General features: G+C 48.6%; 1 protein-coding gene across 10 annotated transcripts in view; it reads right to left on the reverse strand.

Annotated features, from left to right (window-relative positions):
- Window positions 1-4,986: 4,986 nt before the first annotated feature.
- TLE3 (TLE family member 3, transcriptional corepressor) overlaps window positions 4,987-13,090 on the reverse strand; it is a 65,941-nt gene continuing 57,837 nt past the window's right edge. For all 10 annotated transcript variants that reach the window (XM_078624794.1, XM_078624772.1, XM_078624765.1 and 7 more), the window contains exons 16-20: window positions 12,490-12,737; window positions 11,941-12,088; window positions 11,147-11,297; window positions 10,479-10,555; window positions 4,987-8,402 (exon numbers count right to left, since the gene is read on the reverse strand). In XM_078624794.1, coding sequence (XP_078480920.1) covers window positions 8,295-8,402; window positions 10,479-10,555; window positions 11,147-11,297; window positions 11,941-12,088; window positions 12,490-12,737 — 732 coding nt within the window. In that variant the 3' untranslated portion in view covers window positions 4,987-8,294. The remainder of the gene's footprint in view (window positions 8,403-10,478; window positions 10,556-11,146; window positions 11,298-11,940; window positions 12,089-12,489; window positions 12,738-13,090) is intronic.

Here is a 13,090-nt window from a genome sequence, read left to right on the forward strand (position 1 = left end):
AGCAGAGATAGGCAGTCAGTGATATCGATCAAGTGTATATCCGGCTATAAGAACGTGGCATTTCCACGAATATTAGTTCTCAGAGCTGCCAACGGAGATAACGATGATAACCACCCAAGACTCATATTCTTGGTTCTTTCGGCAAAGTCACGTAGAAGGGAAATAATAAAATATAAAAAAATAATGCAAATAATTATAAAAAATAAAAATAATATTGTATTTTATTATTTCCCTTCTACGTGACTTTACCGAAAGAACCAAGAATATGAATCCCTGCAGTCACGAAAGCTTTAAATCGAAATTCACCCAACACTCGCTTAACATTCATTGTCATCGGCCATCATCAATCCGCAGCTGGACGAAGACCTTCCCAAGCGAGAAGACTCGTAAACGTGGGAAGGTGGATCGTGGTTGGTCTGGAGGACTGCATTTTTTGAGAAACTCTGCTCTAGAGTTTGCAAATATCGCACTAAGCACACCACGCGTTTGGGCGGAGTGCCAAATGGCAACATTGAGACGCAAACGGCAAAATTTGAAGCAATTAAGAGCGCGCAGGTGCAGATATATTGATGCTGCACCCTAATCGCTCATCACATAGCAGCCAGTCTCGTGATAACACAACAAACGCAATAAATACACTTTCACAAATAAGTCTGGTTTCAGTCGAGGTTGTTGCAAGGTTTGTCGAGGAGGCAATTAACGCTCCCGTATGTGTGCAACAATGATTTGGAGGCAAACGACTACGCCTGTTTCGAAGGTCGATGTCCAAGGCAAATGTGCTCCTTTTAAATGCAGCCTTCGTATGCGTTGTTCTGTCATACTATTATCCACGCACCTAGCCACTAATCCAGCCAGACACCCACCAACTATAATCCAGTCACTTAACCGGGCAGCCAGCAACCCAGCCACACATTCAGCCAATTACCCACCCAGTCACTTTTAGCCACACTCAGCCATTCATCTCAGCCGTGAGCCACCTACCCAACCACCTAACTAGCTACCCACCTAAAGCGAGTCACATTCTCAGCCACCATCTTAGCCAGGCAACCGGCCAAGACACTCATCCAGCCGCTTACCCACACATCTATCAGTCACATACCCAGCTACCTATCCAGGTACCCAGCCACCGAGCCACCCACTTAGCAAGACGACACTACCCACCCATATACACACCCAAACATCCACGCAGCCATTGACACGTCAAGGCAGATACATACCTACCCACCCAGCCACCCACCCAGTCATCCAGCTATAAATTTACTTAGCTAGACATCTGGACAACTGCTCACCCAGCTAGCCACCTGCCTACAACAACCACACCAGTCACACAACCCACTCAGCCAGGGAGGTATAATGCTAGCCACTGACGTAGCCACCCACTGAGCCCCCCACAGTTACTCATCCACTTCAGTCACCCACTCAGCCCCCCACCCCCCCTTTCTGAGCGCCGTTCATGCGGTCGGGAATCGAACTTTCAGAGGGGAAACATTTCAGTGGACTCCATCACCACGACGTATTCCGAACCTCCATCCCCACCACAATCGCCACCCTCGCGGCAGGGCCCTGTGTTCAGGGGCTGGGGAGGGGGGGTGAGCTACCTGTCGGCTGGAGTGATCATTATTAAAGGTGAGCGGTGGGGCGCGCTGATGTGCGCAAGTGGCGGTGCTCCCAGCGAGCGCAATGAAACATTCATGGGGGCAATTTGTTCGCGCAGCAGCTGGAGATGAATATTTAAGTGATACTTAAATAAATAAAGTATTGCGTGTGCACGCATGCACGTTTTGTTTTGAAATATGCAATAATAAAATAAATTAAAGCAAAGGCAAAACAGTGTGTTTGAGCGGGGCGGGGGCCGTGCTTGGTAAGCGGATGGGTAAGTGCTGGTGAATTTGAGGTTAAGTCTTCGTTTGATGTGGTGAGATTTCGTAACAGTTTGGGTATCGATGAGTTTCGGTGAACTCTGGAGAGTTGTGGGTGAGTGAATGTTAAGTACAGTGGTGATTATTGCCGAGTGTGTTTGCAAAATACTGTTGGTTAAAATGTGGTGCGTGTTGGTAAATGTTTTAAGTGTTTGTAAGTGCTCGTGAGTGCTGACGAGCGTTAGTTGGTAAGATGTCACATTTTGGGGTAAGTGCCGGTAAGTATTTTGTGGAGTGTTGGTTAGCGTCGGTAAGGATGTGTGTGTGCTGGTGAGTGCTAGTGTCCAGTGATCGCTGGATAGGGGGACTTCGTGATCTCGACTAAGCTCCAACAGGCGTCGTTTAGTTGATAAAAAAAACCCCCACGGGGAGGAATCCTCATCAGGTGGGCTGTGATGTGTACATGTATGTTGAACTTCTTTCGCACAGTACGCCGCCAATCGAAGGCGCTAATCCGAGGTGGTGTGAGTTGAGGCTGTGGTGTAAGCGATCGAGTGCTTTGGGCCCCATGGGTCGGTGGGGGGAGGACCCTGGGAGGTCCAGGCGCCAAGTTACGAACTGGCGGTGGAAGGGGGGATTTGGACAATGGGCCCCATTTCATTTCTAGCAAACAGGGGAGCACGTCAACCACGCTACGCCGACAGCTCCGTGTGTGGGTCCGTGTCGAGAGAGGGGTGAGCGCGTGTGCAGCAATGGAGCGTGTCATGTGGGGCATGAGCCAGAGGTTGTTTGCAGAAGAATATTTGAACTGAAACTTATCTTAGATTACATTCATTTGTAGAGGAAACTAAGATGCATTGTCTCTGGAAATGTTTCTACAACGAGACGCAAGACACGGGACCTGGTCCCTCGACGCCCCCCCGTGAAAGCCGACCCTGCTGCCCGCCTGTCAGTGGGCCAGGGCTAGGCTCGCGTTGGATGTGTAAGGGGAGTCAGAGTATTTTAAGTAATTACACGCTGCTTGTCTAACGTGTGTCATGTGATAAGACAGCGCTGATTCATATTATAATAGAGACGTTGTGTCGTGCGTGTGCGTGTGGTGCTGTGTTCGATTCCCGCTCACGGCCAACACCAGTGACAATTATAATTATCATCACTTATCCCGAGTCTGTTAAGGCGATGTGGCGCAGGTTTCAACCGTGCAGGCGGTGCAACTGCCACAGTGCCCACAAGACGGAGGCGCCGAGGAGCCAGGTAACGAAAGGCACACTGGGTGGGGGTGGGGGTCCATATCATTCCTTGCACTGGAGCCCGTGCCGACCAAACTCGGCCACTGCGGAGAGAAGATCATGGATGTGTCCCTGTTTAACTGTCCTTCACTCCAGCATTGTTTGTTGCTCTCCGCTTCCCCGGGGTGGGCGAGGAGCGGCGAGACCCACGCGGCTCCCGAGATGATGAATCTGTATCGATGAAGCTGCACTGATTCACTCTTCACGGATGCTGCGGATGACTTGTCCGTAATGTATTATTTTCACACCGCCACACGCGCCGCTTTGCTGTGTCCCAGACTTGTGTGGCAGGGCAAGCCGACTGACATTTGGACACTTCCCATTGATTAGACAAGCATATTTAATTATGGAAATAAACGCACTCTGAACTTGACTTCTCTCCAACTCAGACCTCATTTACCGAGACGTTTCACGACTTAAAGCACAGACGGCTCTTGATTATTCGGCGGTAATGTGGGGGGGGGGGGGGGGACTGCCCAGATAAAACAAAACAGATAATGCAAATCGGATATGTAAATGAGGCTCCGGCTATACAATAATTGTTCAGCTTCGTAACATGGACATGGAGATGGAGAACACGCTGCCCGTTGTGACTGCCAACGTATCAGTTTACTTTGCGACGTGTTTGCAGTCGTGTGCGCATCGAGGCCCATACGTTTTAGTCACGGCTAGGCTCTGTCATGGTCTCTAACACAGCTCACCGCAGGTTTGCGTCGCTCAGTGGCTTGCAAAGACGCCCGAGCAGCTCAGCAATGGCTCGGCTCACGTTCAGCGTGTGGAATTATCGAGCATTGCTGGAACCGTGCTCAGAGGCGGCACATGACTTTGAGCCAACTCACTCGAGCCAGAGCCAAGCCTGAACCGAGCCGTGACTAAGAATACGGGCCTGAGACTTGGACCTCCGACGGGTGAGGAGCGGCTCATAATGACGCCTGGGTGTGCAATTAAAGGTGCAAATGAGCCCGGGTAATCTGCCCACTCCACGGATAGTCACAAGATCACTGGAGTATTGCCCCCTGTGCTCTAATGACCTTTGGCCGACGGTCATCTTCGTTCATAATCCTGCGACGGAAATTCCACATTCATTTGGCATCGACACGGTTACCTGTGCCTTCACTCCTCACGAGCCGCCGTGGAACATTTCTCTAAGGTTCATAATGTAGCTCCTTTTATAATAGAAATAAAGCACTTACATGCCGCACGTGCCTGATGCTTGTTAAACAAGTCTCATGTGATAAACAGTGCCGATTCAAATTACGAGTGACCTGTGTGTGTCACGTGAGGTAGAGTGCACACTCAAATGAATCAGCAGTCTACACATCGCATGGGATATGTTTAGCAATCATCAGGCATGTGCAGCAGTTAAATTTTTTTATTGCAACAGAGATACAATGTTAAATTAAGATTTTTGTTTTAACAAAGTCGTGAGCGAGGACTGAACTTGGAATATCCTGGCATGTGGCATCGCCCCCTACCCGCAGACAAATGCCTCGGGTCACTTTTGCAAACAAGCCTATTCTGATATCGTGAGTTCTCACATAGTTAAACAAAAATAAACTTGAAACATTAACTACCCATTGGACAACGGTTGCATCGATCACCGATTGACCAAGTGATGTTCCCCAAGACGAACCCCAAAGGGATCACGGTCCGATCGATCCTGGTTGGGATTTGAACTCACACTCCCTTTTGGCGGAGGTGCTGCTGCTTCTATCAAGCACTTTGCGCGCTGGCCCTGGTTTCCGCGCGAGTTAATTCTTTTGCCACGAATGACAACCGACAGCCCTTTCGGAGTAAAAACAAAAACCCACTTTACTGGATACACAGTGAAAACAATGTTTACCATTATAACAGGTGTTGATTTATTGTTGTTATTTTTTTTTATTAACAGGGTTCCAACTTCCCATATTAGTGATAAAACATATTGTACAAAACAGAATGCCCTGTAAAATATTCAGACCTGAACAAATACATCCTCTCTGAAAGCTTGCGGTATTGATCGTAGTTGTTATTGTGTTGTCTTTTTTTAATAACAATATTTATTGTTTTGAAACTAATTTATTTCGGCATTAGGGCATGCTTGCATGGCTTTCATATCGCGTCCATCATGTACACTACAGAGGATCTTATAGTGAATGCACGCAGCCACGCACGTGCACACACAAACTATTTCTCATCCAGGTCATGAGTTCCACTATTCGGCGACCGACGTTTATATTTTACAAAGTGCCGGCGAGCACACAAAACAGCGGGGGAGGGGACCCCAAAAAATATCTGGAGACAAAAAAACAGAACGATACTTCTTGATGTACGTGACGTCTTTTTAACTTAACATTCCTGATAGATCATGGTCTCCGATGGTGCAGGAACTGTATTTTCATCTTGCTTTAAAGCAAAAACCTTATTATCCTGTGTGAGTGCGCAAGTGTGAAATATATGCGTGCGTGCGGAGCGGAGACGCAGTGGTTCACGCACTACACCATGAACCCGATGACCTTGATTAAATTCCCAGCCACGGATAATTTCAGTGGCCAGTCCCATCTAAACCGTTCCTGGACCTCCCATAGGTTGAATCAACCATGAATGAGGACATGGTGTGTGCAAACATGGCAAAGGGGAGGCAAAGGCGGATGGGCATAATGCTGGCCACACGACACCGCCATGTGCTGTGCCAAGCCTTAATAGGTGTTCGGTAACATCACTTTACCCATCAGTCTATGGCTATACGGGAATCTTTATTGTTGTCCTAACAGATGAAAACAAGTCATTGTTAAGCCTTGTATATAGATGTGAGCAGTGGGCATAATTGTGCGGGCATGAATTTATTTATTTAACAACCACAAATGTGGTAGAAATAATTCACCATGGGAGCTAAGATATTTCTCAATATAATATGGATATATCTGGTTCAGGAAAGCAGACCTACTTCACTTTGCAGGCACTAATAATGCCCTGGCATTCTGTGCCATTTTATCACCCTCCCTAGCAGACACTTTTTGATAACATCCGTATATCCGGTGAGGTACAGCCGCAGAAAATAAAACGTATGCCCCCCATCTGCCAGCAGAAATCTCACAAATGTTAAAATTATCAAAACGCAGTCCCATATCACCGAGAACCACTGGCCAAATAAAAGCTACTGTGTTTTAAGTCTCTCAAACCATGCATCTCAAGCCATTGAAAGAAAACCAAAATTTCAAACTGATCATTGTGCAGAATGTGTTTTTTGGGGAAGAAGAGAAAATTAGGAGAAAATTAAATATATATAAACTAATCCCTTTCTGCAGCAAAAATGTTCATGGCCCAAGCACATGGCTGCTCTAACATCTCTCAAATCTCTCATTGCATTCCATCGCACACCACCTGACCCCACTGGCACACAAGGCCGCCTCTCGTCCGAGCGGCCGATAATCTTAATCCGTAATCTCATTCAGCAGAGCCTCCTCCTTGAGGGCAGTTATCGCTCAGAAATATTGCAGCTCCGCCCGCCGTCACCCGCGGGGCCGATGGCTGCACACAAACGCAACAGGATCAGGGTCTGACGGTATCGTGGCAGTAGACGGTATCGTGACAGCTCGGTGGCCTCGGCCCGGTGGCCTCGGCCCGGTGACCTCGGCCTGGTGACCTCAAGGGGCCTCGTTCACTCCCCCACGCGCTCGCAAGACGCCGGGCGAACGTGGCTCCCGTGCGTTATCTAGAGTGCCGCGCGCCGCACCCCTCTAACGTCAACATCGTAGCCTTAGATGTTTAAACAAAAAAAACCAGAGAGAGAAAAAAAGTGTCAGCTTTAGTAAGTTTTCATCTCTTTTTTTCTTGTCTTTTTTATTATTATTTTTACAATTAATGTTATAGTGACCGCTATTACAAGACCAGAAGTCTACAATGCTAAGCTGAGAACAGTTATCTTGCACGTCTACACGTTATTTTACAGCTTTGTGTAATGAAGCAAAATGTTAGTTTGCGAGAGTTACTTTTGATCAAAATGCTACGGTATGTTATTAATATCATCGTATTTAGGTCCACTCATTTTGTTCAGTACAAAAAAATGAAATTCTCTTTTAAGTAAAATTATTTTATGCTGTCTCCTATAAATTATGACAAGAAACCCCCGGCAGTGAATGCGAGTGAGAGCAGAGTTCTTGGTTTGTTGCCAAAAGGCGTCAAGCGAAATTCAGCCAAACAAAGACTCCCGTGTCTTGGGGAAAAGACCGATTTGCGGTGCACAACCGGTAACCCCCCCCCTGCCCACCACCGTCATGCACAGACGACATGAAAAGTGATCTGATTAACCGCAAAGCTCCCTGAGTTTAGGCATCAGCGACCGCCTCTCGAACGCAAATGAATTCCCGTGGAGTCGCACCCCTCGCGCCACACAGCTAACACCTTCGGTCCCACGTCCATCTGCCGTCGCCCCCTCCTCCTTCTGCTGCTGCCGCTGCTGATTATAATGTACGATTTGTTGGCCATTCCTCTTGATATCTCTTGCTGAAATTCTTTTTTTCTTTATGCAGCTTAGAAACAAGTGCTCAGCTGAATCGGCTGAGCTGTGTTCTCTCAACGTCGGCAGTGCCGTATACAGTAGATGTGCAGTCATCATCGTCGTCGCTGGCGTCATAATCATCAACTTCATCGTTGTCGGAGAAGTTCACAGTGAACTGTGGGAGATCAGCCACATTCTCGTTCCCAGGGTCATCGTGGAAAAAAATGCCCGTCCCAGCAGGATTTTGATTTCCATTGCTTGCCAATATTTAATTCCGTGCATGTTTTTTTTTTGTCAATTAATTCTTATCAAATTAAAAACTTTTTTTTCATTTTGATGATTTTCATTATGTTTCAGCTCAGCTGCTCAAGGTAGGATTTCTAGGCTCTACGTGTTTTTTGAAATAAACACATTTTCAGGGGACACAGACGTCTGAAACTCATTGGCATTGCTATTTACAGCTCTCCGGAACTGTGCGTGTGCGGCCACGCGTCCTAAGCGAGATCGGGTCTCTGCTCTCGTGAACGAGTCTGTAACGCCGCAACGAGCCCGGCGCTCGGAGGCCGTCGTGACCCACGCAGTCCATGAAAGGTCAAAGTTCATCGCCTTGCAACCACCCCAGGCCCCACAGCTCAAGTCCAGCTGGAGAAGAATGGCAGACCCGCTTCAGTAGATCACCTCGTAGACAGTGGCCTTCTTGTCCCCGGAGCCAGTGACGATGTACTTGTCATCGCCCGAGATGTCACAGCTGAGCACTGATGACGATTCTTTCGACTGTAACAAGACGACAGACAGCAGTGTCATTACAATATTTCAATGGCTTTGGTAGGGTACATTCATAATAATGCCCTTCATTCAGTAAAGGCGCGCTCCTCAATGCAGGGGAGTCCTGCATTGAAATATTTGGACAATTCCATTTGGCATGTGGGAGGAAACCAGAGTACCCTGAGAAAAGCCATGCATATGAGATAAGGACCAAAGCAATGCTCAAAGGGTTCAAGTATCCATTGCTGTACTATTCTTTGACCACCTAAAAGCCCAATCCTACAAAACCTGGTACTACCCATCCAGGGATTATTCAGACTCAATCCAACTTAGCTTTTGAGATCCGACAAGATCAGGTGTATGTATGGTGATTTGGTGAAAGGGAACATTAAAATATTAACCGGCGTAAAAAGTTTGCCAAGAGCTGTTACGTGGGACACAGCGAGGGTGGTAAATGTTCCATGCGCCAAAACATAAAGATCCCCTGCATAATCTTCGTTTCAGTTTCATTTGTTTGGTATAGCCCTGTGAGCCATTCGGCTCTTGAACTGGGCGCAACAGCAACAAACAAAAACCAAAAACATGAACAAGAAAACATCTTAAAGTGACTACGTCACTGCGCAAACAGAAAAATCCAGGAAAAAACTGCAAAGTCTTTCATAAAAAAAGCACCGTACACCAACGCTATGTGCAAACATTCCAGTGGGATGCAAGTCAAACAACAACAACAACCACAAGACAACTTAGATTAAAGCCATCATTCTAACTTCATACTACAACAAACAAACATAGCCAAACCAACAGACTTTTGAGGAAAGTACTCTGAGCGAGCATCTACAAAGGCTGGTACAGCACATCAGGGGGTGGGTGGCCAACCCCATGCCTGGCCACCTTTGTCTCCCCAGTGCTGACATTTTTACACACTGCACCAGGTACTCGTTTGAGGCTGAGCAGTGGCCATGAGTTGGAATCAAACTCGTGTGGCCGGGTTTGTAATGCTACACTACTGCTCCATGGCCAGATTGTCATGCAGCCATGCAGCTGTTGAACATTTATCATGGAAATCATCTTCCAGTGGCTACACGGCTCCAACTTGTGACCCAGAAATGTTTTTTTGGGTTGTAAGATTCCACCAACACGGCTATTAATAGACTCAATGTTAGCTGTGGTTCTTTTTAAAATATTTTAATCAGGAGGAAAAAACATATCCTGAATTCTGTATCGACTCTCTGTCTTGGCTTTGGACACAGAAGAGGAAAGTCTGTATTCAAGTCGATCGTTTTGAATACTTTGTCGACAAAGCACACTGCTCCTGTTCTGTATAGTAAAATAAAACAACGCTTTTGTATGCTACGGACTGAGACTCGGGGTTTTGTGGCGATTGCTAGGAAAACAAAGTCACGTTGGTGATGAGAAGAGCTAACTGTCGTCACGTGGAATAAAAAAAAAAGGACATTCTGATATTGGCTATGGAGAAGACAAACGGGCCACTGTGTGGCCTCTGAGAACTTGGCTCGACGTCCGGTGGCACGGCTGGACGGCCGGATCAAGGGGGGCAGGGGGCTGCCAAGCGTCGGGCACGCCCATGTTTACGAACGTCTGGCCGTCCCAGCACGATCGCCATTACTCGAGGAGCGCCACATCGTGCTAAGCTCCAGACGGCCGGGCCAATAAATCCGCGCGCGCTTTGACCTCGGCCGCGCTTTGACCTCGGCCGCGTTTCTGCCGACGCGTCTTCGGGTCGTACCGCGTGTCGTTTGGTATGACGTCCGACGTTTCGTTCCACGCCACGCGCAAAATGTCGCGCGTCGTGCCCGACGATGCATGGTGCGTAACCCCAGAGCTATGCAGCGCAACCGCCAAAACCCATACGGGGTTTAATTTCGGCCCCGGGTCTGTATAGGTCAGCAAACCGGAAAATATTTCCACACTCAGATTTAGTACACCTTTGGCTATGGCTGTGGCTACTAGTCACATACTATCAGCCAGTCTCACCGGCGACCTGGAAAATATTTGGTGATAAATTAAGCCTCTCCCCCGACCCACCCTGCCCCTCATCCTTTGTTGCAAAACCACCATTCTCACCTGAAAGATGCTGGCCCCGTACGGTGTCCTCCAGGCATTGAGTAGGTTGTCCTTGCCCGTGCTGACGAACCACTTGCCTGCACAGCGCAGAGTGCAACGCCATGTCAACGATCACGCATTCCGCCGACTTTCAAGTGCGCACACAACAATCCACCAGCAATTCAAACGGCGGCAAAGGCACGCTTGATGAAAATTGCACACGTGCATATGTGCGCGTGTTGTACGTATGTTGAACTTCTTTCGCACCATACGTATCCAACCGTGCTAATCGGAGGTGCAGGGGAAGGACAACAAACTGAATACAAAAAGCAGTTCTAAAGAAATTAGTTTTAAAATTTTGTTTTAAATGTGCAAAGCTCCAGTTGCTTCCTAATGTCAGAAGGAAGAGCATTCCAGACGACCGCAAAAAAGCATCTGAAAGCGCACAATGCAGTGACCGTCTTTGTTCGATGGCAAGTCAAAATCCGCAGCTGCGAGGATGACCGGAGTTTGCCTGATGGTTATGGTGCTTGATGACATCAGCAAAGTATTGTGGTTAATTTGTGGCAAGCACTTTGTGTGAAATTAGCGCGACCGTATCATGTTTTCGTTCAGCAACCAGAAGTCAATGTAGCTCGGTGAGCGATATGGGGGGGGTGGGGGGGACCATTGTCTTTGTTTTGCCTTACCGCAGTGGGCGAACTTGAGTGAGAGCACGCAGCTCTCATGCAGGTGCAGCTGATACTTGTCCGGTTTCATGCAGTGCAGCACCTCCACGTTGCTGCTCTCCATGCCCACGGCGAGCCACTCGCCCGTCGGGCAGTAGCCCAGCGAGAAGATCTGATGGCACGTGGACCGGGGAGAGAAGTTTTACGATGATTGTAACTACACTGGCGAAGGTGATGGTTGTGATTACAATGATGGAGACGACGGTGACAGTGATGATAATGGCGGTGATGATGGTGGTGGTGTTGGTAACGATGACCATGCCATCGACTGTGCGAGTGACGATCGTAGTTATGAAAATAGCCAACGATTCTGGTGACCCAAGTTCATCAGAGTGAAAGAGTCAGTGTTCTACAAAGCTCACTTGGGCAATGGGCTTAACTTATTGTCCAGTCAGTGGCATAAATCCCATGTTCCTATGAGCAGCTTCTGCACAGGACGATCTTTGTTCATATTGCTCCAAGGGGTGCAGTTTCAGCATTTCGTAATCCCAGAGCAGCAGCAGGATACAATGATGCTGATGATGATGACGAGCTTCATAGCTCATCGGATTCCTCCAGTATATATACATATTCTGATTCTGACAAATGTTGATGTTGTTGATGACACTGGAGCCAAATCCAACTTGGCAGAAGCCTAAAGCCACGCTCTCACAGCTGAGAACTCTGCTAATACATCCAACTGAGCAAATCTGTATCCCGGCCTTGACGATGGCCATGGCAGTGGCAAATGGTGGTGATGGCGTAAAGGCGCTCACCTGCGAGGTGAAGTCGTGCTGCTGTAGCTGCCGTCCCTCGCGCAGGTCCCAGGAACGCACCGTGTTGTCTAGGCCGCCCGTCCACAGCTTCATGCCGTCGTGCGAGATGTCGATGCAGCTGGCACCGTCCGTGTGGCCCTGGAACTGCCTGTGATGGAGTCGCGCGCGCGCGCATGGGAGCAGAGGTTGGTCAATGAAGCTACGTTTCTCTGTCCAGCACGAACATTTTCTTCTGCAAACTACAGCCCTTTACAAATACACTGTTGGACAAAGGCCAAGGTACTATATATCCGTCCATCTATGTAATTGTCCATCGTAGGGCAACACTAATATTTTTCACGAAAACTACCAAACCTCTAAAAGAAGCACTACGAAACTTTCCTAGATGAGACTCTCTCCGAGCCTTGTCCGAGGCCCCATCTGAAGCCCTTTGTGAGGGCCCCACCAGATTTAGAGATTTGAGGCTCAAGGCAAATTGCACCAGCTCTGCACCTGTAGAAAGATCGCGGATTGGTTACGTGCGACCCAGACCCAGAGCGCGAGCCTCACCTGACGAGCGTCTGGTTGTGCAGGTCCCACACGGCGATGTTGCCGTCGCTGCAGCAGGAGAAGCACACCTTGGAGTCAGGACTGATAGCGAGTGCGTAGCACGCGGGCGCCGACGATGTCAGCTCCGCCTTGATGCGCGGCGTCGGTGCCGCCAAATCCCAGATGGACAGTGTGCTCGCCTCGCCACCCACGATCAGCGTGCGCCCGTCCGGCAGCAGCTTGCATGAGCGGATGTAGTTGTCCCGGTTCTGCAAGGGTGGGTGCGCGATAGGGCACCGTTCGATGTGAAGCCACTAAACGTCCCGGCTTGACAGGGAAAAGTCCCGGTCATTTCATGAAGGCTCTCCTAATGTCCAGAAGCATTTGTGAAGAGTCGGGATTTTTTTTTACCAGCTTAGAATCGTCGGGACTCGTCCTCGACTCGAGATATGAGTGAAGCGGTGCTACCTGCGTAGTGGGCAGGGATGGCAGAGGACTAGGTGGGGCCTACGAGCGGTAGTGGAGGCCAACGTCAGAAAGAGTGGAGGTTACTAGCTGCGAGGGCATTACTAGTGGTCGAGTAGGCGTGGTTACTATAAAGTGGGCAGGGCTGACGGAGGAA

Source organism: Lampetra planeri, chromosome 3, assembly GCF_965212315.1.
Source record: "Lampetra planeri chromosome 3, kcLamPlan1.2.h2, whole genome shotgun sequence".
NCBI classification, from domain to species: Eukaryota; Metazoa; Chordata; class Hyperoartia; order Petromyzontiformes; family Petromyzontidae; genus Lampetra; species Lampetra planeri.